Here is a 26,353-nt window from a genome sequence, read left to right as displayed (position 1 = left end):
CCGAGTCATTTAGACAGCCGTTAGCACATGATTCTCCTTATGGAGACCTGATATGTTTAATATGCTGCTGAGAATATAGCCCAGAAGAAGCGTATAGTATAGCTTTTATTTTGGAAAGAGCCATTTCTCTGTAATAAACTCTCTTTTCCAAAGATGAGTGATTTCGCGATCAGATTTATTAATTTTTTTTATTACTTTGTTGTTTCAGCAACATTAAATTTAAAAACTGTACTTTTGAGTTAAAATATATATTTATAATTTTAATAAATGACAAATTAAAAAGCATGAACATTTTTACATTTTTTTGTATCGAAAAAATATCGAACCGTGACACCAAAGTATCAAACTGAACCGTGAATTTTGTGTATCGTTGCACCCCTAGTATATATTTTTTTCTTAAAGATATATATATATATATCTTTGTTCTAAAAGAAACAAGAAAAAAAAGAGAGCTTTCCCCTCTTTCTTACTGCCTACTAACACCAGCTGCCATCTATTTACAGTGATTATAAGGCAAAGTCACATGAAAAACACAGCTCTAATAGCTAGCTTAGTGGTCTCCAAGGAACTAAATGGCTCTAATTCAGCAGAGTTCCATGTCTGCAGCACAGCCCTCCAAAATAATGCTGAGGCAGTAGTCTGTAGCTGTAAAGGCCACATGACATGATCCCCTGGGACAACAAACTCTAGATTCTGAATACATAATACCCTATTGTCATATAAAAGTTAATTATCCCAGCGGTATTGTCATTAATGCCATTACACAACAAATGAAGTCTGGATGTAAGAAGAAAGTCTGCAGTGTATAAGTAAAACTGTTCACTTTTTTTTAAAAATTTGTGTATATTCCCCTAAAGGTAACTTCCTATCCACACTGTTTAGTAGTTAGTGAACCAAAACTGAGTATAACAATCACAGGAAAACAAACCAATTTACTCTACCTTAACTGACATCACACCACAGTGTTACTGCACATTTTTATACAAGTGCAATCAAAGACATTCTGGAAGCAAAAATCACCACAGTTAATTCCTGTAGACTATACTGGATTTTTAAGTCTTCATCTTCCACTTTATTAAAAATGACTCATATTTTGGTCATTAAAGGTAAATTCAATGTTGGTTTATAAAGTTCCGCATATTCCAGGAAAAAAAGACAATTTTTTTTTCTTTGTTGTGAAAGTCAATTCAGTGTGCCTAGTTTGTGGCAAGGCGCTGGCAATAATGAAAAAGGCAAATGTTGAGTGCCATTACAGTTTGAAACAAGCTAAACTTGATGAGTTGAGCAGACAAATGCACTCTCAACTCAAAATTAACGCACATCTTTTTGAGTTTGAATGCTCAACAAGCAGCTTTCACACGACCACAGACTGACAGCGACAATATTATGTGTGCAAGTTTTGAGGTGAGTGTATTAATAGCCAAGAAGCTGAAATTTCATTAAGCTTAGTACACAGTAGTTATAGACTTTTTTCTTGGTCTTTCGTTTTTGCATCCCTATGGCCCTCGGAGAAAATTTTAAATGGCCCTTCATATTAAAAAGGTTCCCCTCCCCTGCCGTAAACAATATCATTTATTCAAGTATGGTTTATAATTGATCTTTGCCATTTAACAACACAAAGCTAAAAAGGAACACATGTAACGTGCAGCACATGTAAGCAGAAAGCAGCTGTCAGATCAAGTACAGCAACAAGCAGTCAAAATTAGCCAATTTCCACCTCTGTGTTCTGTAGAAGTTATTTATACCTCAGATTCCACACTTTGCTGATTGGCTTAAAGCACATTGACCTGAGATTGCATTAAGATGCAGAGAAAAGCAACTGCAGAGTCTGGAAAGGTGGTGTGAGGCTGGGGGAAGGTACCGGCAGCAGGAAACCATTGCCTGATTCATCACTTCGTGGTCAATAGATTACACTGAGAAAGACTGTATTGGAAAATCTCTTTCATGAATAAAATTAGATTATTTATTATGAAAGGCGCAAGCAGTGTCATGGTCTAATCTCCTTATCTGATGGAGGTTAAATACCTACACAAATGCTACAGTGGATGGGGTGGGACGCCATAAAGATACATCTAATTAACACATGTGAACATGTAATAATTAATATGTACCTGTATGCTGCAGGTAGGCATTTATGTTTGATGTAAAAAGATTTGTTTCAGCTAGAAATTGAAAAATAAAATGACTAATACAAATTATGACAATATTGGCAAACTGCTAAAAGAAAAATCTAATTTTCCTTCCAGAAAAAAAAGCTTTGAGCTTATTTCAAACAATGGATCTCTAGTACATTGATCATGTCACAGTGCCAGTTGTGATTTCTTCAGCATCCAGCAATATGGACAAATACAGGGTGGAAATCTGTTTTATTATAAAGGTGGCAAAAGTGAAGAGTCCTTCACTTTCTTTTGTCTGAAGCTTCCGACTATAACAACTGAAATCCTCTCCAAATTTAAACTATTGACTCATTGATGGAGGTGGGGTAATCTTAGGGTGCCTGTGGAGTGTTTGTGTGTCTGGAGAAGATTGGCTGGAGGAACTTGAGGAACATCCGGTTCCCCATTTGGGGCTACAAATTAAAAATACCCCCAACTCCCAATCCCTCCTTATCACTTGGAAAATTCCTGGTGTGTAAAATTGAATTCATGTGGTATTTCCCAAGATGAAGAACACACCGAGGATTGGAGAATACATAACACGGAAAAGCTGGAAGAGCCCCACCTAAACACATTGCTCAATCCCTTTCTTGTACACGCATGCAGACAGACACGCAAGCACACACTGCAAACACAAGATAACAGGGTCTCTGTCTTTCTAGAACAAAGACTTTAGTGGACTCACATTAAGGCCACAAGCCAAAGAAGGACTCCCTTCGAGTATTATAAGATGAAATTCTGCTGTTGCATGTGTTCACACTGCAGCAGAGACAATGGAAATGAATGAAACAGACATTTGGTTTTATATCAAAAATCTCACCTTCTTATTTCCATCTATTCCAGTCACAACATGAGCACAAAGCTATCCAAACAGGTGCTGCACATGAACTTAATCTAATAATCTAAAAAGAAATTATATCCACTGACAAGAAGCCTTCAAGAATAACTGTCCATTGATCAGAAGCAATAAACAGTGAAGAAGTCTTCATGTCTAAAAAGGGTTAACTTTTAAATAAGCTCTCCCCCCAGTATGACAAACACTGATTCTCAGCTTTAATTATAACCTCATTATTCACTGAAATAACACTGAAGACAAAAGAGTCCTTAATGTACAAAGACTGCTCCTAATTCACAGCCACCTGCTAAAATGATTACCAGTTTTTTTTCTCGTGTGAACACACAACGGTCAAAGCAAAGAAGAAATCCCATCACCGCAGGAGCGAGCTGAAGCACCTGTTCATCAGCCGAGCACCTCCCCTGAAGCAGACCGAGCCAGATCCTGCCCACTGACCCCCAGACAGGGATTACAATGTTGTGCAGGTCAGGACAGCAAGACCATCACACACCCTGCTGGTTGTGTTCCTGACACAACCAGCTCTTCTTCTGTCCGAGCTGTCACACATAGCACAAAAAATGAACTCTAATGAAAATTTAGAAAAATTGACATATTGTTGATTTGTGTGTTTCAAGCATAGCTTTACACTCTCGCTGATTACGGTTTAAAAAAAAAAAAAGTTAATCATCGGTTTTTCAGAACGTTTTCTTTCAAGCAGGGGAGAAAATTAATGGAGGCCTAAGGAAAAAGTACCATCTTAAATGAAAAGAACTGTTCATGCAAATAAAACTGGGGGGAGAGATTTGTAATTTTATGTGCACACTTGCATTTCATTTGATTAATTCATCTTTTATTTCGTTAGAGGAAATTACGTTGTAGTTTCCACATATTGATTCCACAGTACGACTGCTGTGTTTGACTCCAGGCAACAAAGTGCCTTCTCCATGAGTCAAGTTCAAGGAAAACTGTGCGTGTGCTTTGATGTGGCAAGAGATGATTTTCAAACCATTTATGTTTAGTTAAATTAATTATTTATGTCATTCAAAATTGATTAACGACAAAAAAAAATGGACACCGTGTTAAGCAGTATTATTGTGGTTGGTCTGAAGAAGGTTTCTTTCCAGGGTCATGAAGGATGTCCTTCCTGACTGGAAGCTGAGTGGGCATGTGGTATTCGAGGGGTCTGACTTTTAAGAGGCCTGCACAGCCAATCATGATATCCCATAACCAAAGACCAGTCCATCCCACTAGCCGCTGCCACCTGTCCTTCACCCTCCCTCAGGGTGCATGGAGAGGGTGATGGCCAGATGGCTCTTGAGGGCCAAGCAGCCTCCTTAGTGCAGCATCCTCCCAACCCCCAGCCTCAGAGCTCCATGCCTGGTCCCAGCTCCACCCTCTGACCCCCTCCTCCCCCATCCTCTCCCATCCACGGTCCAAACCCCTGAGCCCCAGTGCTCGTCAGTGCTGCATGACTGGGCAAACACAGTCCTTCACTAAAATAAATCCCCGTCTCTCCTCCGCAGCTGCCTGGTTTGCAAGACACGTTTAGTCGGTGGCTAAGAGAGCCCTCATCTCTATTGGCAAACACTGTTCATGACATTAAGACGTTCACTATCACAAAGTGCCAGATCCTGCTCTTTCTTTACAGCTTAAACACAAATCTTTAAAAGAAAAACTGTTTGTTTCAGCTAGCTGCTAAGTTTAAATAAGGTAATGAGCACTACAAGCCACGGTGATCACTAAAGATAGTGATCACTTATCTAAGTGCTACAGTCGGAGGGCAGCTAGCAAGGAGCAACTGTTATAGTCGGATAATGCCTACAATAGGATCTAAACAATCTCTCAAGGCTGCTCATTTGTCATCGTGCTATCCTATCTCTCTGATATTACATTCAATTAGTTTCAGATACCAGCAGAGCAGGGCGCTTGGCATGAACAATCAATCAAACCCTGTCAATGACAAATTGTCACTCCTCTATTGCTCTCCATATCTAGGCAACAGGCCAACATAACAGTGGAGAGATGATTCAGGACCAAATCTAATGGATGTCTCCACTTGGGGTCATATTACTGCAATGGTTCTTTTTGAGAGAAAAACTGAAGTCTCGTTATTCAAATCTGTTTCATGCCAGCAACAAATAATCATTTTTAGTGGTTTTAAAAGAAAAAAAAAGATTTAAAAAAAAAAAAAAGCACCTTATAGAGCAAACAGCAGAGATGTGTCTATAAATTCTTATTTAAGAGACAGGCCCAACTGTAGAAATCTGAGTGGTAGCACAGATGTTGTAGTCCCAATGAACAGGTTGGCAGATTAGGGAGGGTACGGCTACAGTGACCTTGGGCATATGTCTACCTAAACATCCAGGGTTGGAGAAGCCATCCATCCATCCATTCGCTTCCGCTTATCCTTTTCAGGGTCGCGGGGGGCGCTGGAGCCTATCCCAGCTGTCATAGGGCAAGAGGCGGGGTACACCCTGGACAGGTCGCCAGTCTGTCGCAGGGCCAACACACAGGGACAGACAACCATTCGCACTCACATTCACTCGCACATTCACACCTAATGGCAATTTGGATTTTCCAATTAACCTATCCCCACAAGCTGCATGTCTTTGGACGGTGGGAGGAAGCCGGAGTACCCGGAGAGAACCCCACGCAAACACGGGGAGAACATGCAAACTCCACACAGGTTGGAGAAGCCATTGTAGAAAAAACTGTTAATTGTTTATTTATTCTTTTCATGGTGCTTTGGTAATCTTCAGGATAAAACTAAAACATTCACAATGAAACATAACTATTTCAGTTCATCTGGACAGAGTTTTCAGTGGGAGAAATGTTTCGTCACCCATCCAAGCGACTTCTTCAGTCTCAGCTGACTTATAAACGATCAAGGAACTGACCTCACAGCCCATTGTTCATTCAGTGGGCTAGTGTCAGTCATTGTGCAAATGTACTGTTTATAAGGTTGGGGAAACCTGCAGTCAGCTGAGACTGAAGACGTCACTTGGATCAGTGCTGAAACCTTTTTCCCACTGAAAACAGAATCAACCTTTTGGGATTTGCTTACCTGGATGATTGAGCATGCATCAAGAACTCTTTCAGCTCCAAGTATTATCAAAAAAGTAGGCTTTCCCATCTCATATTTTCTTCATTCATTTTGTGGGCTGAGCATGTACTACGGCTGAATCTACTTCGAAACTATTTTTACTGCCCAGAGTCACACAGAGAATACCTCAGTTTATTTAATAAAACCTTCAACTGATATCAACTGCATATCTAACCTGCTTTAGGCATGCTTACTGTAGTAGCTAAAGAAAAGTGTCAATGAGCTACTATTCTTCACCATCTGCCACTGTGAAGATGGATGGATGGATTGATAGATGTTCACCCAGCTTACTGGGATTAAAAAAAATTAACTGAAACCAAGTCTGATATACTAGTGGTATTAAATAAGAGTGCAACTATCCACCATAACAATAATAGTTAGGTCTTTATTTATGCATGTGTTATGGTATGCTGCTTCCATAAACAGCTGAAACTAAACAAAACACTGTCAGCTTAACTACTATAGGGTCAGTATCTCATCGAACCGTTTTAAAGCTGGAATCACTAGAGGCTGTCATCTGTGGAAAGGAAACTCGAAACGTCGCTAACAGGTCTCTCCCACTGTGTATAAACTGTGTCCTGAGATTGCAGATTAAGTCCACCCTATGAAGAACATAAACAAAAGCCATGTAGCGTTTCCCACTCCTCTGTGACTCTTAGCTAATTATGAGGCTGTTAGAGAATAACTGCAGCAGATCAACACGCGCATCCACTGTAAACACCTCATTATCCTACAGAACCCCACCCAACCGTATCAAACACTCCTTAATGAGCAGTCAGAATAGCTGGTGAAAATAAATACATAATTTCCAGCGGCTCTGATTGAGTAATTAGTGTCAGAATCCTTTTCATTCTCACGTAGCTGAATCAATAAGAGATTCCATTACACAATTCTCTCTGTCACCTTCTGAATGCCCTTCATCATCTCTCGGACTTGCTAGTGAGAGGGCGGAGGTTAAGATCTAATGTCAAACCAGTAATGAAATCTTGCCCACTTTTTCAATTAGTGCCTTTTTGACTGTCGGCTTGAGGCTGGTGCATTTTTTCAGCATAATGAATCCTGATTTGCGTTCTGTCTCTGTGGATAATAGAAATGTTGGAAGCGCTGCTTTCTCACCAAACATGTAGACAGTTTTAAGGCATGGCTAAGAAAAACAGATTTAAGTCAACACTGCCTGAACCTTTACCATATGTTTGACATTTGTGTTGTAAATGTGTAATGTCTCAACAATCAAGTGTGAGGTCAGGATATAAATCAGCCAGCAGTTCAATAATAGAGAATTCAGTGTTTCATTAGCACTCTCTCAGGAGTGAGGCTGTATGGGAGGCTGAGATATCCCACCTACCAGCAGACGCAACAGAATTGTTCATTAAAGATCAACTTCTTCTCTTTTGTTGCTCTTCAATAAATTAAGCATGCCTGTCTAGACCTCTAGTTCACAATCATTGAAATCTCTACAACCCAATTTCACGCTGGCTCCCACAATTCGGTGTTACAGAGCAGAAACAATGCATGAATTCAAAATGATGAATATGTGCTGCAAAGTGTTGTTGTCAGGGGAAACCCAACTTTTATCAAAAATGTGGGGCAACATTTTCAGAGTTACACATTACATTCTCATGGTTATAAAATTACCTATATCTGTGTTAGAGGCAGCTTTTGACTCCCAAAAGATGTTATGTTAATTACAGTTTTAGCCGAGACCTAATGGAGAGGTTGTTGTCTGTCCAAGGATCATCAGATAAAACTTTTAATGTGACTTAATTTTATGGCAGTTTTTACTGAGTGTTGAACTTTCCACTTCCACTTGTAGATTCTTCAGTGTTGTTAAAGCGTTAAGGATGAAACTCGTCACTACTTCAACAACAGTGGCACAGCACTGACTTCCTGTTCTTCAGTATCCTTCAGTGGTATCCCAGAAAAGGAGAAATTCAATTCTATCCAGTAAAACTTGTAAGAATTAATTAACCTAATGGCTTTTGCAGAAATGCAGCTAAGTAACAGTACAATTGCAATCCTTTCTTGCAGTTGGACAATTCCTAAGACTAAAGCTCTAACCTCAAGGAGTTCATGTTCAGTGAATTGCAAGTGGCTACGTAAGGACAGGTTTCTGATAGTAACAAAAAACAGTGTTTCTCTTTAATAAAACATCATTGCAATACAATAAAATACATCCATGATTCTCTAGTACTTCCCGTGTATGTCCATGATTGCTACTCAGTGAACATTAATATATGAAGCAGGGGACATGTGACATAGTACATCTATAAAGAGAACAAAATCCAATTACCTCCTACTGGGGAGAGTATCACATATAGGATCTTGAACCCACACAGCCTAGGTAATTGCCATGGGACATTGAATCTCTGCATGAAAGCCTGAGGTAATTCTCTCACAATGGATAGCTGTGTGTCAACGTTACTACATCAGTGCTTTCAATTTATGTATGTTGCTTGATGTCCATTAAGAGGGAAGGTGAATATTGGCCCAGTGTAGCGCAACCTTTCTCTTTAGGGACGGCCAAGCGTCTGGCCTGCTCTGTTTTCCTATTGATGATGCCGTCACGTTTGCAGCTGGCTTCTAATGAACTAGACGTGTCGCTGCTGAGAACTCACTGAGCATGCAAAGGGCAACAAAAAAATCACTTTATGAATGATATCAGGGTTAGTTACCATAGCAGCAATGAAGCAGATGGAAAAATCCAGATAGGATTTTTTATACCCCCCCCCCCCCCCCCTACTGCCTGGACATCTTCCTCTTCTTTTTATACTGCTTTGTATCAGAGATGTAATGAGGAGAGATAACCTCTAAGGGACAACACTTTTTATAACCTTATTTTTGGGGCAAAGTCAGCAACAACTTTTTAGGTTTTATGACTGGTGCATCGATATATACAGTTTCTCTGTCCTGAGGATTATTGAGTTAAATCAATTTGTTATATTTACAGGGTATGTCAATATAAAGTTATATACTTACAATGTTTACAAGTGCTCAATGTGTGCCCCTCTGGACACACGGCGTATTTCAATACAATTGCCAAACTCGTCATATACTTTTGCGAGCTTGTCTGGAGTCAATGCAGCCACTGCTGTTGTTATGCTACCTGCGAATCCCCTCTCTCTAAGTACATGTTTCATGTGATACACCTTGCTTCCATAAGGACCTTGCACTGCTCGCCTGATTTGTGAAAAAAATGGCAGTGAATGGGCAAAGACAGCGGACGCACAGCGGGCTAGAAGCTCCCTCTCAGACCCCTTTAATCACAATATGCAGAAAGGTTCTTATGGATTTTTGGCTTCAAGGTCCTCGTGTTGCTCGGTGTGTCACTTAGCATCCAGCGAGATACTCGGTAGCCTGGGAAACTGGAAAACAGCAGCTGGGACTTTGGTTGGATCAATTAATATTCATGTTCTACATATTCCCATGTGTCTAATTTAACACACCTGATCAAATCAATAATTTATGGGGTGACAAGAGGACATGGGATAAACAGGAAAGGAAACGGACCTCCTTCTTAAACCTAAACCCTGGTGCACCTATGGCAGGAATCTGACAGATCTGTACATAATTTGAAATCAAAACCTCGATAGCTGTCCATTTCTCAGCTGCTCTGGATGGTTGCTGCAATATGCTGGAACACAGACACAATTCCCAACCCGGAGAATTTGGGGAGCCCCTGTCTCGTCTCTTAGCTATAAACACATTGCAAACGGTGTGCTGAGCGTGAGATAAATACTCTGAACCATAAGTCAGTCGAGTCCCTGCCCATTGCAGCAGAGCAGGAGAAATTCACTCTGCCTCCCATCCTTAAATGAAGACTAATGCACTCTAAATCAGACATCTATTTAGGTCTGTCACCTGGTGCCTGTTCCAATCTGTCAGACCCGTGCAGTGTCCCAGGCAAATGAGAATATCAGCTCATCTCTATCTCCAAACAAAAGGAGGGGTTTTTTTTTATGTCCTACAGAGGACAATGTAATCATTCATCTAAAAATCAAACCCTTACCAGCTTACAACAGCGCTACATCAACATCATGCAGAAAATGCGGAGCGAAGCTGAAACAGGGAAAATTGAGTCGTGGTATTAAGTGCACTATCAATCTCAGGGCAGCAGACTGCTGAAGTAACTCACAACCACAAACCAAGGAAGAGGCCTCAAAGAGGAACCCACAGACTCCTTGACGCTTTCACTGATTGTTAGCTTTCAATCAATCACGCTTTGCTTCCCTTGCCTCCACAGTTTGTTTCCTCAAGAGGGTCAGGCAGACCTCTGAATCTCCTTCATGACAAAATGAATACTTTTTTTTGCTCATGCATTGAACCAAACATTTTTACTAAAGGAGATAGCAACAGGTTCGTTTCCCTCATTGACGTCTCATGCATCACCCTGCCAAAAGTCAACTGTTAAAGCATGGCTTCACTGTAAGCTGCCGTACCCTCACACAGCCTTGTTGTACAGTAAAGCCAACAGAATCCCACACAAGTAGATACACACTCACCCTTTTCTGGTCCTCCAATCCATGCAGCACAGGCTTCCTCCTCTGGTGCTGTTGTGGGCTAGCCTCTGCTCCTGCCTCCATCTTTCCATAAGTAACTGAGTACTCACTCGGGCTCTCCCACAGCTAAATATCCCACCTTTTTAAACACGGAATGAAGGGAAATACCTGCTCAGAGTATTTCAGTCCCCTTCCCACTTAATTTCCACTTATGGTTCATGAATGTCTCTTTAAAGAAAAAAAAGAACAATTGTCCTTCTTATCAGCTTTGCTTCATTATAAAGATGACACCAAGTCTCTGAGGGGATCCAACCTCGGCCACATGCTCCGTCTCAGTCATATTGTTTCTTGATGGTTTCTCTTTGAGTTTCCAGATCCCAAGGGACTGACCTGAAGTGAGCATCAGGGCTGAGATGGGGAACTGGAAACAACCAGGAGGAACCCCTCTCCTAAAAACATCACAGCAGCAAGAGACCTTTGCTCTTGAAGAATTCTGTGATCCTCGTGGTCTTCTCTGCTGCTATTATAAAAAACCACAAAAATGTCGGCAGATTTCAGTTTATTTGCAGCAAAAGGAGTCCACCCCCCAAAAAAGAACATCCAGAAAAATCTGATGTGGAGGAGCTGGTGTCACTCACAGCTCCGCGGTCACGTGTGGCACCTTGCAGTAAACAAGAGAAGAAGAAAACGGAGAAGACCGTGGTGACAAACTCATATTTCAGCATATTTACACACACACGACCAAATTGCAGCCATACATGGGCTAACGTATGATAACGACTAAATGATTTCGGAATCATTTAGTTTCCTGCTGACTGCTCAGCGATCACACGCTACAACCTATAATCTGAGTACGTTTCACGGCGCACAAACTAATTAAAAGTCCCACACCTGCTGCAGGTGTGGGCTTTTTAACCCTAAGAAAAGAAAAGAAAAAACTTAATAAAACACAATTTGGCAACTTTCTAACGGTCTTTTAAACATGCTGTATACTTTCTGGACTTCTCTACACACAAAGCTGCTAACGCTACACTTTGACAACAGATACACGTTAACTCGAGAGTTAAAACAAACTGAACAAATTGCTTGCGAAGGTTTGAGCTACTGCAGCATCCCTGCAGGATAATCTGGGAGAGCTCACAGGCTGCCTGACACACCGGCTGCTGCTCTGAGCTCTCTGGAAACTGGTAGCAGTTGGTTAAATAAACGAGGAGAAGAAATTCAATGAAAGAACTGAATTTGGTGTAAGATATGGAGCTCACCCCGCTCTCCTCTGTTTTCTTTGCCTTCCCCATGGAGAATGGTACCTGTCTCGTGCGCAGCGCTGTCCGCTCCTCTGGCTGAAAGCGGAGCAGCCCGCTGCCTCATTCACGTGCCGTCGGAAATGTTAGTACTTGCGTGGGATGGATAGCAAAATGTCCGTGAAGGTTCTCAGTCATCCTGGACATCTAAGAAACTCAGAACTGAAGAAGCTTCTCGGATGAGAGGTGAAACGTCTTCAAGCAACTTAAAGAAGTCCAGACGCTTTTCTTTCCAAGCTCTTTAGACTAGCAAAATTGCTAGAATACTCGAAAATTAGATCTCCTCGTAGGCTATATTATTTGCAACCAAAATAGTTTTGTCTTAAAATGAGAGCTCATAATGCGTTTACAATGATGAAAATGACTTTTAAGTGCCTCTGTATTAGAGTTAGCCTCTGTTTCACACATTCGTGTCTGTGATGTAAAACTTACATATTATTATTATTATTATTATTATTATTATTATTATTATTAATAACAATAATAATAATAATAATAATAATAATAATTATTATTATTATTATTATTATTATTATTATTATTATCATAGGCCCGCAGTTTTGAGGATGGCATTTTAAGTCTGTCGTTACAGATGCTGCGATACTTAGCGATCAAACAGTTAGCTTTTCTTTTCTTTTTCTTTTTCTTTTTTTTTTTAGTCAAAACTGTTCTTTTACTGTGTTTAACTAGCGGACATGGATGCCATCATTTACGACGAGCACCTGAAGGCAGCATTAAGGTCCCGCTCGCTCTCTCAGCCTTAGCATTACGTCACGCAGTGGTTCAAGCTCCGATGTTTTCTCTCAACATCCTTGAAGGCGGCCGTAGGTTTCCATGGTTACTCTCGGTAGGTAGTGCTTGGTTGCCACCTAATGGGGAATTAGAGACATGCAAGCGCTAATAACTGGTAATTGTGCTTTTTAGTCTACATTCCTAGGTGAACTTATTAGAAAGTCAGACTTTATTGATCCACACTGGAAAATTCAGATACCAGTCATTAAATTTAGACTCACTTTTATTAGTTGGAACATCAAAGTAATATAAAGAATCCCAGTATATTACACATTATTCAGAAATGAATACTATAGAATAAGATTTTAAGTGTTTTTGTTGTTTGTTTGTTTTTACCTTTGTACTTTTACTTAAGCAAATGACCTAACACTAAATAAATAAAATCAGATTTTTTCAGTTGATTTTTTATTTACTTTTTAAGGATGTGTATAGCCTGTTCTTACAAGCCTGGAACTGATTATTGGTAGGCTGGTGAGTGTTTCTGATGATCCACTGGGTCATTACACAGCTGCTTATGAAATCTGCTTAACTACGGGGAGGAACATTGGACTTCACACACCATCCCCTCAAAGAGCCATTGTAGTTCATCAGTGTTACTTGGTAAATTGACTGGTTCTTATATAGGACATTTCTATTCTATCTGAGCACTCAAAGTACTTTGCATAACTTGCCTCATTCACCCATCCACGCAAGCACACATTCACACATTCATACTGTGATGGTTGCATTGTAGAACAACTTGGGGTTAATAGGTTGCCCAATGATATTTGGGATGCTAAAAAAAAATTAAAAATGTTTGCGTGCAAACAGTGATCAAACCACTAACCTTATAATTAGTAGGTGACCTGCTCTACCACCTGAGCTACAGCCACTACAGCTGTGTTGACTGAACAGTACACTTCACAGGATCTCGAGTGAGTTAAATTTAGACTCAGCTATTTAAAACCTGAAATTTCTTCTTTTCCAGAGACTCAGTTTTTGATTGACAGTGTGTTTTGATGATTCATTGTCTTGTTGAAACAGAAATGGTCTGTTATGCTTCAGGTCCAGGACTGTAAAATTTCCTTATACAATTTGAATTCACTGTTCTCTCAGTGATTGAAAGCCACGATATTCTCTCCACAAACGCACAGCTATATATTTTGTAAATATGTTGTGCTATATGTTTGTAAACTGGATCTTTTGCAGAAGTCTTTGGCATTTCCTTTTTCCACTCGAAAGAAAGAAAGAAAGAAAGAAAGAAAGAAAGAAAGAAAGAAAGAAAGAAAGAAAGCCCAAGCAGCTTATCACAAAATTAACCAATAACATGGGACCTGCATTAATTGATAGCCCAGATTTGTGGTGAAAGTTCCCATCAAATTTATGTGTGATTAATTTTTCTGGTTATGTCATGATCCTGAGTCCGTGACTCAGTGATTTTGTTTGGTGTATTTATTGTTATTATTTTCATTATTATGTGTGGGCTGTTTTGGGATGGTTTGTGTTTTGGGATTTTAGATACTGGGTTTCTGGGTTTGTGCTCCCTCTGTTGGTCCCTGGTGTTAGTGTTCCCCTGGCTCCTCAGGTTAATCAGGTCCAGCTGTGTCTCCCACCTGTGTGTGATTTCCCAGTGTCCCTCTGTGTATTTATAGTGTGTGTTTGCCTCTGTTCCTTGTCGCATCGTCTGTGTTCATTCTCTGTGTTACCCTGCGTACTCTGCATTACTCTGTGAATCCCCTGCGTGCTCTCCCTGCTGTCCTCCCTTCATGTTCAGGTTTGCTACTCTTTGGTTTAGTTTCTCCCAGTTTAGTTCATCCTTAGTTCTGTTTTGCCATCCCCACTTTATGTTTGGTATTCTTAATAAATCACCCTCACGTCTGAATAAGTGCTGCATTTGAGTCCTCCTTCCACACATCACACGGCTGCTGGCCCAGTCGTGACAGGTTATGCTGACATGTTCCTGGTAAGTTGCAAAATAAGCCAGTAATCAAATCATGTAAAATAAGGTTTACAACAAACCACACAACGCTTTTAATCAAGCAGCTATATAAATTTGGTTATTCGCTGTATAATGTGGTTATCGTGTGCATCCATGCACGTAATGATTAACAGCTGTGTGCTAGACTGAAGATCCGGGTTTTAATTTTCAGGAAAATCTCTCATGGCAACTGAAATAACAGGAACTGTTTGAACCTGTGCTTCTGCTCAGAAAACTCTAAAAGATCTGGAGACTTTTTTTTTTTGTATTTTTCCTATATTATTGTTGCAATGCATGTGGCAATCCCACTAAAACAAACAAAAAATATTTGCAGTACCAACTAACAGATGTCATGTTTTGTGTCCATCTTACCAAAGGTCCCTGCGGCCAAATATTGCACTAACACCCTGTTTGAGTTCATGCCGGGCTCACATGATCCATATTCATAAAGACACAGCCTTCATTTACACAAAACTTTAACGCAGGAAGTTTTCTCCCGTCTTGTTGTAGTAGGCATAGTATTTTTTTGGTGTTTTAGTGTTTTAAGGCTGCAAAAAGTTGTCTGTATTGATTTAATGCTGCTTATTACAAAGTAGTGGGTGAAGGCACATTTAGGGACTCAAAATGAAATGTTAGTCAGGCGACAGTTGGGAGAGTTTAGTGGGGTACAGCTACACAGCAGCCTGATCCCAGGAGAGCTTCTATCCCATTTTTTTCTTTAAGGATTATCCTCAGAAACATGAGGCTCATTCTGATGTGATGGCCATCAGTTTTTAATTTTTTTATCTGTGTTCATGTTTTTCCTGATTAGAAAAAAAAAAAATCAAAAAACGATTAAAGGTGCCGTAGCAGCATCAGAGTCTTAATTACAGTTGAGAATAAGGCACAGTCTTCCATAAAAAAGTTTAAACAATAGCTTTAGCATACTGACTTATCTGAAAGTGCCTAAAGCATAATTTGTTGGATTCCATTTGCACACGTGTAGAGTCAAGACCATCCCTTTTGTTATTATATTGCCACCTGGACTGAAATTATGTCACCAGCTAAGATTTATATGTTTATGATGACCAGCTGGGAAAACTCTATTGTCATGACACTGGCTATTAATGTCTGTGTGTAATATAGATCATCTTTTAAATGGAAGATAAAATACTCTACTTATTTATTCACTATAACCCACATGGGTAGTTTGAACATTATTTGTGTAAAACATTACACTTAAAGAAGTTTAACATGTTTAATTGTTTTTTTGTTTTGTAGGTTTTACTTGTTGGCCACCTCATAGCTTGTTCTTGTGAATGTCTACATGGGAACCAAAAGTGTGAATAGTATGGTAAATGGCCTGTATTTTACACAATCAGTCACCCACCCATTCACACACATATTCACACACTGATGATGGCAAGCTACATTGTGGCCACAGCCGCCCTGGGGTGCACTGACAGAGGCGAGGCTGCCGAACACTGGCGCCACCGGGCCCTCTGACCACCACTACTGATGGTCAGAGGGCCCGGTGGCGTATAGTATAGCAAGTTGACAGAAAATATTACTTTTGACACTTATCTGGTGTGCATGCTAATGGGTAGGAGAACCAATTTATACCTTAAGTGAACATTTTGACTGCAAGATTGTTTCTTACCTGTGTTTTCTTACAAGGGTGTTCCAACAAAAAGAGTCCCCAGACTTCCTGAGTGCCTCTTCAAGGTGCCAGATAGCACCAAGTAAAGGGGATTGGACAGTCATAATAGTTTTTCTTTTATTTATTATATTTTTTATTTTATTTTAGATCATAAGTATCTAGGCCAGTAGTTGTTGTGATCTATACAGTGTTGATCCCACATTGATATCAGTAAGTTATATTATCAGATAAGTTGTGTTTTGTTTATTATTTTAATGGTATGGCTTGGGGGTTAATTACCTGTATAGTCTATGAAAGACTGCCAGTTAACATCAGAGGCTGTTACTGGAACCATGTCCCACCACTCGGCTACATTGTTTTAGTTTGTGTTTGTCAGTGCTGGTGGTGAAACCTGGTTGGCTTGTACCTCATCTCTGCCCCAAGCCTTTAACTGAAAATTTCTTATGGTGAGCGTTGGATAAGGACTATAATAAATTTGTTTTGACTCTAAATGTGGCTAAAAAGGAGACCTTTCATATACTAGATGGTGATATGACCTTTAAAAGTATATCCAAAATGCACTCTGTGAAATTTTCGCTGTCATCGTAATTATTAATCTGGGGGAGTTCCTGCTATTAAAATGATGACAAATCCCATGCTGATGCATGGTGCTGAACAATGGTGACAGAAAACATCATGCTGACCAGAAATTAGATTTAGGCTTTAGACTGTGACTATGTTAATGGGTGTCAAATTGATTTGGTTGTTGTCATTTCAATCCAAATCAATTCAGTTTTATTTATATTTTATATTGTTTTATTTTAGCGCTAAATCACAACAACAGTCATCTTAAGATGTTTTCTACTGTAAGATAAAGACCGAACAGCAGAGTTAACAGAGTTTAAATTAGTTTTTGAGCCCTGAAACGTTCTCCTATGCCTCACCTGTATCCTTCAACACAACCTGAACTCTCTTAGGCAAGCGTTCCTGAAATGTCCTTAAGCAGTTTTTGGTAATAGTGCTCCAGTTTTGTTGAAGGACGTTCAAAGCTCTTCTTTGTGCTGCCAGTGTGTTTGGGATCACTGACATTCTGACTCATTCACTTGGATGCTTTCCAGATTTTAGGATAATTGTGTAGTGAATCAAAATCTGATTGTACTTTTCTGTGTTCATAATAAAAGGATAAGCGGAAGCGAATGGATGGATGGTGTTCATGTCATCAGTTTTGACAAGATCCCAACACCACTGGCTGAAATGCAACCCTAAACCATGACAGAGCCTCCACCATGTTTTACAGATGGCTGTGGACACCCACTTTTGTAACTCTAAAAGTCATCATACCTCAGCCTTTTTTTTTCTTGTTTCATTATTTCTCTTGACTTATTGACAGAAACCTTTACAGTGAGAACATTTCTGAGTCTTGGGTCTCAGTCACTGATTTTTATTCCTTTTTCTACAGGACATGACTCTCAGATACTGCTTATCTGCTCTAGATGCGGTTTTAAGCCTGACACTTCTTCTTTTGCCCTCCACTTGTCATGTTTTCTAAGATTTTTGAAGGACAAACTTCCCGCCATGTTGAGATAAGCCAAGTTTGGGACTAACACCTCTTTGGAAGTCACTGTGAGCGCAAAAATACTATTTTATTCCTGTTAAACTGAGATACATTTGGCATTAGAACAAATGATGTGTTTACTTGGCTGCTACTATTAACAAAGTGCATTTAAAACTGATTCTTTGCTAAGTTTTCTGCTATGTGTAGACACAACACTGGGTCACCCCCTGAGTTAAGTGAATTTTTTATCCTTGAGTAGATCATTATTGAGTACCCCAAAAAACAGAAAAACACGTTCCCCTGATTGGATACAAGACCTGTACTGAAAATAAAGGAAATGTTTGTATTTTAACTTCCTTTTAAAATGGAACTTCCTGCTCGGGAGGTGAAAGGTTACGTGACGCTACAGTATCTGATTTGGGCCTTGGGCCCGCCTTTCTCCCCGCCAAGAGGTATGGGGCGGGTGTGACGTGAGCGCGCATACTCGTACTGGGCGGGCCAAATGTTGCCGGGGTGTGCGGGTCAAAGACACAACTGGGCAAACTTTTCACAACTGTAGTAACGTTGACCAAGAGGCCACTGCTTACTGGCAGAGGAAGAGAGAAAGCTGAGGCGCGCAAACTTTGCAGTAATTTTGTATGATTTTTGACGTTTCTATCGCCTCTGTGCACGCGGAGAAGCGCAGTCCCATAATAAAGTCCTTATTGGCGCTCGGACCAGACTGCCTGGACTCCATAACACACTACTGCGAAGATGTCAAGTTTCCTTTGAGAGAGACGCATTTCGTGGATTTAGGTGAGTCTGTTTATGTACTTCTCTAAGATTTGGGAGCTTTATTAAAGCACACACCAGATCTAGACGGCTGGAAAGTAAATGTTGGTGGATTTTTTTCCACTGGCACTGTACGTAGATGTGTTGATTTGCTAACCACTTATAGCCTAAACTTTGGTCCTTATTGTTTCTTGAAAGCCAGTTGGGCTTGGTTGATGTTTCTTGTTTATCCGGTTTTACTGTTTCTTATCGGACGGTGGGCACTCGTAGCTGGCGTACGTGACGCCCACCCTTAACCGTAGGACGTTTTTCCACCAGAAAGCAGACTCGGCATAAAAATAAATTAGCGTTCCTCATGGTGGAACTTAGTAATTATTAACTGTTTGCCAAAAACGTATTAAAAGTTTAAAGCGAGCCGTCACTGTTGCTATAGGCACGTTCCGCGCCAAGGATTTCAAAAAACTGTTTACCTGCGCGGGACACTCTTCACTTCCTCTTCGCTGCCTCGCGCCGCGTTCTAATTGGCTGCTTCAGATAAAAAGGGCGGTACCGCTATGGCCGTTTGGGCTGCGATTCGGTGGAATGTACGTCAGTTACCGCCAATATTAATCATGTTTTGATGAGTTTTAAAAGATTTCTTTGACAAAAATTACCAGGAAGGAAGTCAGGGTGTTTGTTAAACTGACACGGTGAACATTATTAAACTCATAATTGTGTGCACTGCCGGTTCCCGGCAAATATATTTAGCCACAAAAGAGGTAAGGTTTTCTCTAAAAAATGTATAGTAAGTAAGATTTATAAATGTAATAACGAAGAAATCTGGTCTGCAGGTTTATTTTTTTTTATGGCCATTTAAGTGAATTGCCTTTGTATATGATTTTTTTTCTTAAAGTATTTGATTGTTTGAACTATACCATTAACATACGTAACGTAATACCTAGAAAACTATAGCTCGTATGATCCTTATTGAACTGTTATGCTAACTTGGAAACTGACCCAGAAGTCTCATTCAAAGCTCAATAAGTACAGCGTAATATGACCACGTTTAGATAAAATTTATTCGTATTTTTTTATTCTTGCATTTCAGTATTAACCAGAGAAGAAATATAAGTCTTGCATCTTAATATGTCTTCTCCTTTTCTCACCAGGATGGTGGTTTTGTTGCACCCCAGGTATTGGTAAAAACAACAAAAAACGCCAAAGACATTAACTGGTTCGTGTGGTGTCTTAGTGGACAACCAGATCACCATGGGTCCCCTCGCAACACCTAAAAAAGGGAGGGAAGTTGGTTCAGTTGATCCCTGGACACCGACCTCCAACCTCAAAATGCTCATCAGCGCTGCTAGTCCTGAGATCAGAAACCGAGAAAAGGAGCTCTGTATGGACAACGATGGGCGGGATAGTCTTGAATCTACACAGGTACAAATAAAATACTAGAGCTGATGTCACAGGCATCTTCTGGTATGTTGAGATGGTAAAATAGCTGTTCTTGTCTGTTGTCTTTTTTACAGGAGCCTGAAAATGGAGAAGAGTCAGAGAAAATGATTAGCAGAAAAGAGAAGAGTCTGGGGCTTCTGTGTCACAAGTTCCTTGCACGTTATCCAGATTACCCAAACCCAGCCCTCAACAATGACATCTGCCTGGATGATGTGGCCACTGAGCTCAGTATGTCTATTAAGCTCATAGATTGCACCTAATGATTGCTTAACTTATTTTGTTTAGCAATAGCTCTTATGATACATCATATCTGAGTTGACTTGTTCTGCTTTAGGCAAAAAAACACACACAAAAACACCATGATCGTAACTGAAGCTGGTTTGTTTCATTTTCTCCTCCAATGAGTTACTTTTACCTAATGGGTTAAGAAATTTTATTTTTTCTCCTACGCTCACAGATGTGGAGCGCCGACGCATTTATGACATCATGAACGTGCTGGAGAGTCTTCACATGGTGAGCCGCTCTGCAAAGAACCGCTACACCTGGCATGGCCGAACCAAACTGGCTGAGACTCTGGCCATTCTGAAGCAGGTGGGCGAGGAACACCGGTACAGCCAGCAGATGCAGCAGATCCGCCAGCGCCTTGTGGAAAAGGAGTTTGACTTTGACGGGGAGGAGAAGGAGAACGAGGTGGCGGTGGTGGACTTGGAGAACGGAGAACACGGACAGAAAGAGCTCTTCTTCGTGGAGCTGCCAGGAGTGGAGTTCAAAGCAGGTGGAGAAGATTTTGTTTTTATATAAACAATGAAATTGTCATTTTGCGAGATGATACACAAATACTTTACAAAATGAAACACTTGGGTTCAAACACAAACCTTTGTGTTTATTGTCCTATGTCTTGTCCAGCCTCTGTCAACAGTAGGAAAGACAAATCTCTGCGTGTGATGAGCCAAAAGTTTGTCATGCTCTTTCTGGTGTCTAATCCTCGTGTGGTCAGTCTGGACGTGGCTGCAAAGATCCTGATTGGAGAGGACCAGGCAGCAGATCAAGACAAGAACAAGTTCAAGAGTAAGTACAGAGCCTCATCCAAATAAGGTGTAGTGTAAGGATGTCAAACTCATTTTACATTGTGGGCCATGTACAGCTCACTTTAATCCTAGGTGGGCCAGACCGGTGAAACTTGTTTTTCTGATGGTGTGAAAATGTTTATTGACACACATTTCTGAGATGTTTTGAGATGTCCTGTAATTATATAACAAAAATAATTGGCAAAATTTCTTCTTTTTTTTTTTTGTTTGTTTGTTTTGTTTAATGTTAACCCAATTTCTACAGTAGATGGTGAAAATAATAATAACTTTCTGTCATTTAACGGTGTATTATTACTTATTTACTTGGTGTAGTATGAATTCTGATGGGGAATTCTTTTGTCAGTAGAGAGAGATAAGAGAGAATGAAAAGCTGTAAAATGTATGACTTAAAAGTCTAAAATTTAAAAGTCAAAAGTTTTACAAACATCTCCAGTTGGGCAAGATTGGAGTCTTAGGCGGGTCCTTATGTTTGACACCCCTGGTATAAAGTTAATCAAGACTGCGTCATGGCATACATGTGAACAATGCATGAACTCTATGACATTTATGATTGAGGTGGGGGTGAAGGCATCTTATGAAGTTTTAAATGTTGATTATGTGTATTTCCTGTTTTGTGTCTTCACTAGTCGATATTAACGCTGTTTGGTTGTGTGTTTGCAGCCAAAGTGCGGCGGCTGTACGACATAGCTAATGTGCTACGAAGCCTGAAGCTCATTGAGAAAGTTCACGTGGCAGAAGAAAGGGGGAGGAAACCGGCGTTCGAATGGGTCGGCCCTGACGATTTCCCACAAGTCAAAGGTATCACCAGAACTCCCTGAAAATTTGGCCCTCAGTTATAAGGTGTAGTTGTAGCGTTCGTGTTTTCTTAGCACTTAACTCTTCCTCTAGACTCGGAGAACACCTCAACCACATGCCCACCCAAGAAGAAAGGCATACTTGAACCACGTGCATCCGCCGACAACTGTGCCAAAAATCTCTTCTCGTCGCCGGGGACCAAACGCAGCTTCACTCGCCACCCGTCCCTCATAAAGCTCGCCAAGAGCATTCAGGATGATCGACGCAAGATCAACTCGGCCCCCAGCAGTCCTGTCAAGAGTAAGCACAAAAGACATTTCTTCATTTTAAAAAAAAAAAAAGTTCCTTCTCCAGCAAATTATTATGAAAGATGCAATGAAGCTTCTTATTTTTTTTTCTTTTCTTTTTTTTAAATTTACTCTTCTGTCTTCAGGTGATTCCTCAGTGAACAGTGACTTCCCAAACAAAATGGCCCAGCTTGCTGCTATTTGTAAGATTGAACTCGACCAGGAGTCAGCGTAAGTTTAGTTCCATTTAGTCTGTCACTCATCCTAAGCTAAATCTTCAGTAATAACTCTGTACGTTTTACCTTATTTGGCTTTTGACCCACAGAGATTGCTTGCACGTGCACAAACTTACCTCATTATATTAAACATTTTGTCGTGTTTCAATGTGAGCATCCACTTTTAAAAAGAGCATTAGAGGTATTCTTTAAATGATTGTCCTGCTTGTGTTGCAGGACTGGAGATGAAGGCCTAAAGCCTGCTGCTGCAGATGCAAACACAGGTTATTACGTGTTACAGCTTCCCACTCCTACTTCAGTGGAACCATCTCATATACCGTTACAACCTCCAACTCAGGAGCAAGCAGTCAATACTACTGCCAACCCGATCCCACACGCCCTGCTGGCAGCACAGCCATCAGGGTCTGTTGCCTACATCCCCGCGCAGTGTTCGCCCCTGATCCCTGTACTGTTACCTCAGCAGCGAGGGAGCGGGCCCTACGCCGTGTATTTGAACCCTTCTTCGCTCAGGTCAAACCCTCTGGCCAGGCCGCAGCCAACTAGCCTGGCAGTGCGCTCTATGACTTTTGAAGATAAGACTGGGCAGAGCCCAAATGGCCAGTCGGCAGCTAAGAGCCACACAGCCGCCGATGCAAGTCCCCCGGGGGTCAAAAGGCTGCGTTCAGAGTTGGCATCCGAGGGCAGCCCCTCTAAAGCTAAGAGGTCTGACCCCACCTTTAAGGTGAGAAAACTTAAATGTGCCATTTATGTAATAATCTGGTAATAACCAACACAGAACTATGTAACTGTATCACCTCGCACTGTTCATTTCTCAGCGCCTGTCTTTGTTCACTTCCTAGGACACCTCTCCAAAGCTCTGTGAGATCCTGCAGTCCCGCCTAAAGGCCCGTCGTGTCGGTCAGCTCACCAGTCGGCCCTCGCCTCGCGCCCTCCACCTGGACCCAGAGTTTGTCAACACCCCCGGCGGGGCTGTAGCCAATCAGACATTAGAGCAGAGTTTGGAACTCCTACTGGACAGAGAAGAGAAGGTGGCAAATTCTGACAGCGAGGCGGGATTAACACCGGTCAGAGCTATTCCCCTCACACCCGGACAGCTTCATGCTGAGGTAGAAGTGCTAAAAAAAACTTCAAGGATCAGAGGATGATCTGTTAGTGTGTTCATTCGTTGATTTTCTTTTGTTCTACTCTACCTATCCAGACTTTAATCCCAGCTGGATACTTGATCCCAATCTCCCAGCAGTCCCTCATCAGCTACAAGGAAGTTCAAAGTTCAGGAGCAGAAAGCAACAAGATCTCACCTCCCAACATTTACCAAACACCAACTGCAGGTAAATATTTTATTAAATGTGCTGCTCGAGCTCTGACTGTACATAGATTTTATACTTAAACTGTCAAGAAAATGTTAGGTCTCCAGTTATCATTGTGTGCAGCACAGTAAGGATTGCATAAACAACATCCAAACAACAGAACTGACTTCTTTTACTCTGTCTACAGGCTCCAGACCTGCCCCAGCCCAGGAGATTACGCCCACCAACCTTCGGCTTCAAAGACCCGCTAACGCAGCCTCTCCACAGGCCACCCAGCAAGCCCACCGCCTCAACAGTCCCAGTCCTGCCATCTTAAACTTCACCCTGCAGAACCTCGGTCTGATCTCCAGCTCCAGCCCAGGAAGTGCATTTGCTACACCTCAAACTCCAGAGCGTGCCAACACCCTGACCAGTCCATTGCCGAGCCCCCTGACTCTGCAGCAGAGGGCCATGGTTTTCATCAAACCTCTGTCCCCTGTGCACATTCAGCAGACTGTATCCCCACATCAAGTGGCCCTGATCGGTGTACAGCAGGTATAAACAAACAGTGTGGGCCTCTAAACCAGACTTGATCTGTTCTGCTTTCAGACTTCATGGCACACATGGATTTACATGCATGTCATCAGTTTTCTTGGCGGTGTTTTTGAGTTAGTTTCAGTTGTCTCACTGATTTAACAGTTTGAGAGAGGTGCTTCTGATTGTCTGATTAGACCTGAAACAAGTGTTTTATTATTGAGGTGATTGGATTTAGTGTTCATATAAGATCAATGAAATGAATATACTAATTTGGTTGAGAAATATTAGTCTAACTAATTATTGTCTGTTTTCTAGCCCCTGATGGCCACCCCTAAAGGGAGCGGGGTCCCCCAGCACAGCTTCTTTCACACACCGGTCTCCCTTTCGCCTCTGGCTGCTGTAGTAAACACTGCAGGACAATCATCCACCAAAACTGTACACATCCCTCAAAGAAAGCTGGACGTTACCACTGATGAGTCCTGAGGGCCCTGAAGGGTCTTAGAGTACATATTTGTGTGTGTGGGTGTTGTTTATGTTGTGGGTGGATGGGTGTTTTTTTTTCTCCCCCTTTTTAACCTGTTTAGCATTTACACAGTATTCATTACCTCTGAAAACACTTCACAGCAGCTTCACTGCCTTCATTCTTATGACAGCCAGCTCTAAAAGAAAAAAAGAAAAAGCTGCTGTACGGAGTTTGGCTGTGCCTCAGTGGGCGTATTGAAATTAGATTTTAAAAGCAGGTTTATCCCGATATTCATCAACACTACCGTCGTGCTCATTGTGATGCTTATGTGGTCTGTTTCGCAGGAATAGAATGGCATGGGGAGAATTGCAAGAATAAGATTTTTTTTACATTTTTTTTTTACCTTTTTTTGCTTTGTTTTTCCATTTCTGCTAATATGGATATTTTTATTCCTTTTTTCAGTTTGCCAGTACTAGTAAAATGACATCAGCACTCGAGTAAAATCTAGCGAGATCACTTTTGCACATACGGCATGTACATGTTAACTGTTACCCCTTGAATGAAATTGCTGAGAACCTGTGAATATTTGTAAGACATCCTAAGACAAATGAGAAATTGTGAGATTAATTTATAAGAAAATTACACTTGTGTCTGATGTCCTGCTAAATTTAAAAATGCTTAATAAATTTTAAATATGTATTTTGTAAGAAAGAAAAGAAAAAAATGCATCCTTTGTCGTCGCGCGTGAGAGATCCTTGCAGGTATTGTATTGCACTGCAGTCTCCTGTGTAATTTTTTTTACAGGCTATGAAGTGCAAGAAAATAGTTATTCTTTTTTTTTTTTTTTTTTTTAAGGCCCTTTATATATATATGCTGAGCGCAACTTAACACATGTTAATAGATATTTGCTGACAATTTGATCATCTTAATCATCTGATTTTCTCTGCTTCCAGTATTAATCTTAATGGCTTTTTAAAAAAATAATAATAATTTTATCTTGTGTCACTAGCACAGGCTGTGTTTCCAGCACTCTTTATAACTAAAATACATGAGTATTAGACTGTCAGTACCAGTTTAACATCAATTTATACTAATTTGGAAAAATAAAATTAAAAAAAGATGTAGCTTTAGTATTCTGGTCATTCAATTCACTTTAAATATATAATTTTATTGTATAGTCTAATATCTCATAGACCTAAGGCCTTCACAGACATAAAATATTAAGAATCACAGCATAATTATGGCCTTTTTCTTTTTTGAAAGTCCAGCAAAAGGTCTGTTGGAAATCAATGCATGGATGAGTTTTTGAGATTCATTGTCAGTCAGGAGGGGCTGTATTTTAGTGCTATTGGAAGGCTTTCTTAGTGTTAAAGCTCAAATCCATCTTAGATTTTAACTAAAAATGTCTCTAACTTATGAACAGATCGCATTTACATTCCCTCTCTAAATCCCTTCATCCCCAATCGTTTGTGACAGATGAGCCTGGTTCTGCTGGAGGTCAAAAGTTTTTCCTTCCCACTGGTGCCAGTGGCACAGGTGGGTCTAAAACTATTTGAAACAGGACTAGCACATTATTTCTGGATCTTGATCATCTGCTTTCATAGTTTGAAGGATCCACTGCAGAGTTGTTCTGACCTTTA

The 26,353-nt window shown here is 40.7% G+C and overlaps 2 protein-coding genes across 3 annotated transcripts in view; one reads left to right on the top strand and one right to left on the bottom strand.

Annotated features, from left to right (window-relative positions):
• Positions 1–12,088, bottom strand: part of nav2a (neuron navigator 2a) — a 218,029-nt gene extending 205,941 nt beyond the window's left edge. Inside the window, exons 1-2 of the mRNA XM_085162574.1 lie at positions 11,853–12,088; positions 10,594–11,251 (exon numbers count right to left, since the gene is read on the bottom strand). Coding sequence (XP_085018700.1) covers positions 10,594–10,674 — 81 coding nt within the window. The 5' untranslated portion in view covers positions 10,675–11,251; positions 11,853–12,088. The remainder of the gene's footprint in view (positions 1–10,593; positions 11,252–11,852) is intronic.
• A 6,180-nt stretch (positions 12,089–18,268) lies between these two features.
• On the top strand, positions 18,269–25,102 carry e2f8 (E2F transcription factor 8). Of its 2 annotated transcripts, none has more exons than XM_085162620.1 (13): positions 18,269–18,608; positions 19,733–20,003; positions 20,096–20,249; positions 20,479–20,796; positions 20,928–21,089; positions 21,770–21,907; positions 21,998–22,204; positions 22,338–22,422; positions 22,644–23,148; positions 23,267–23,533; positions 23,626–23,755; positions 23,922–24,268; positions 24,566–25,102. In XM_085162620.1, exons 2-13 carry the CDS (start codon positions 19,833–19,835, stop codon positions 24,731–24,733), a joined length of 2,652 nt encoding a protein of 883 aa, XP_085018746.1. In that variant the 5' UTR covers positions 18,269–18,608; positions 19,733–19,832; the 3' UTR covers positions 24,734–25,102. The 2 variants fall into 2 exon arrangements, with proteins under 2 accessions (XP_085018746.1, XP_085018756.1); XM_085162630.1 differs by lacking the exon at positions 18,269–18,608 and adding an exon at positions 18,623–19,342.
• The last annotated feature ends 1,251 nt before the right edge of the window (positions 25,103–26,353 follow it).

The sequence above is a fragment of the Neolamprologus multifasciatus genome, chromosome 1 (genome assembly GCF_963576455.1).
Source record: "Neolamprologus multifasciatus chromosome 1, fNeoMul1.2, whole genome shotgun sequence".
Lineage (NCBI taxonomy): Eukaryota > Metazoa > Chordata > Actinopteri > Cichliformes > Cichlidae > Neolamprologus > Neolamprologus multifasciatus.
The sequence above is the reverse complement of the archived record's forward strand: the minus strand, read 5'-3'. Positions and strand labels throughout refer to the sequence as shown.

Coding starts and splice junctions, on each gene's coding strand:
- e2f8 (XM_085162620.1), top strand. CDS start 19,833: ATGGGTCCCCTCGCAACACCTAAAAAAGGGAGGGAAGTTGGTTCAGTT. Junction 21,090..21,769: donor AGACAAGAACAAGTTCAAGA/GTAAGTACAGAG, acceptor GTGTGTTTGCAG/CCAAAGTGCGGCGGCTGTAC. Junction 21,908..21,997: donor CGATTTCCCACAAGTCAAAG/GTATCACCAGAA, acceptor CTCTTCCTCTAG/ACTCGGAGAACACCTCAACC.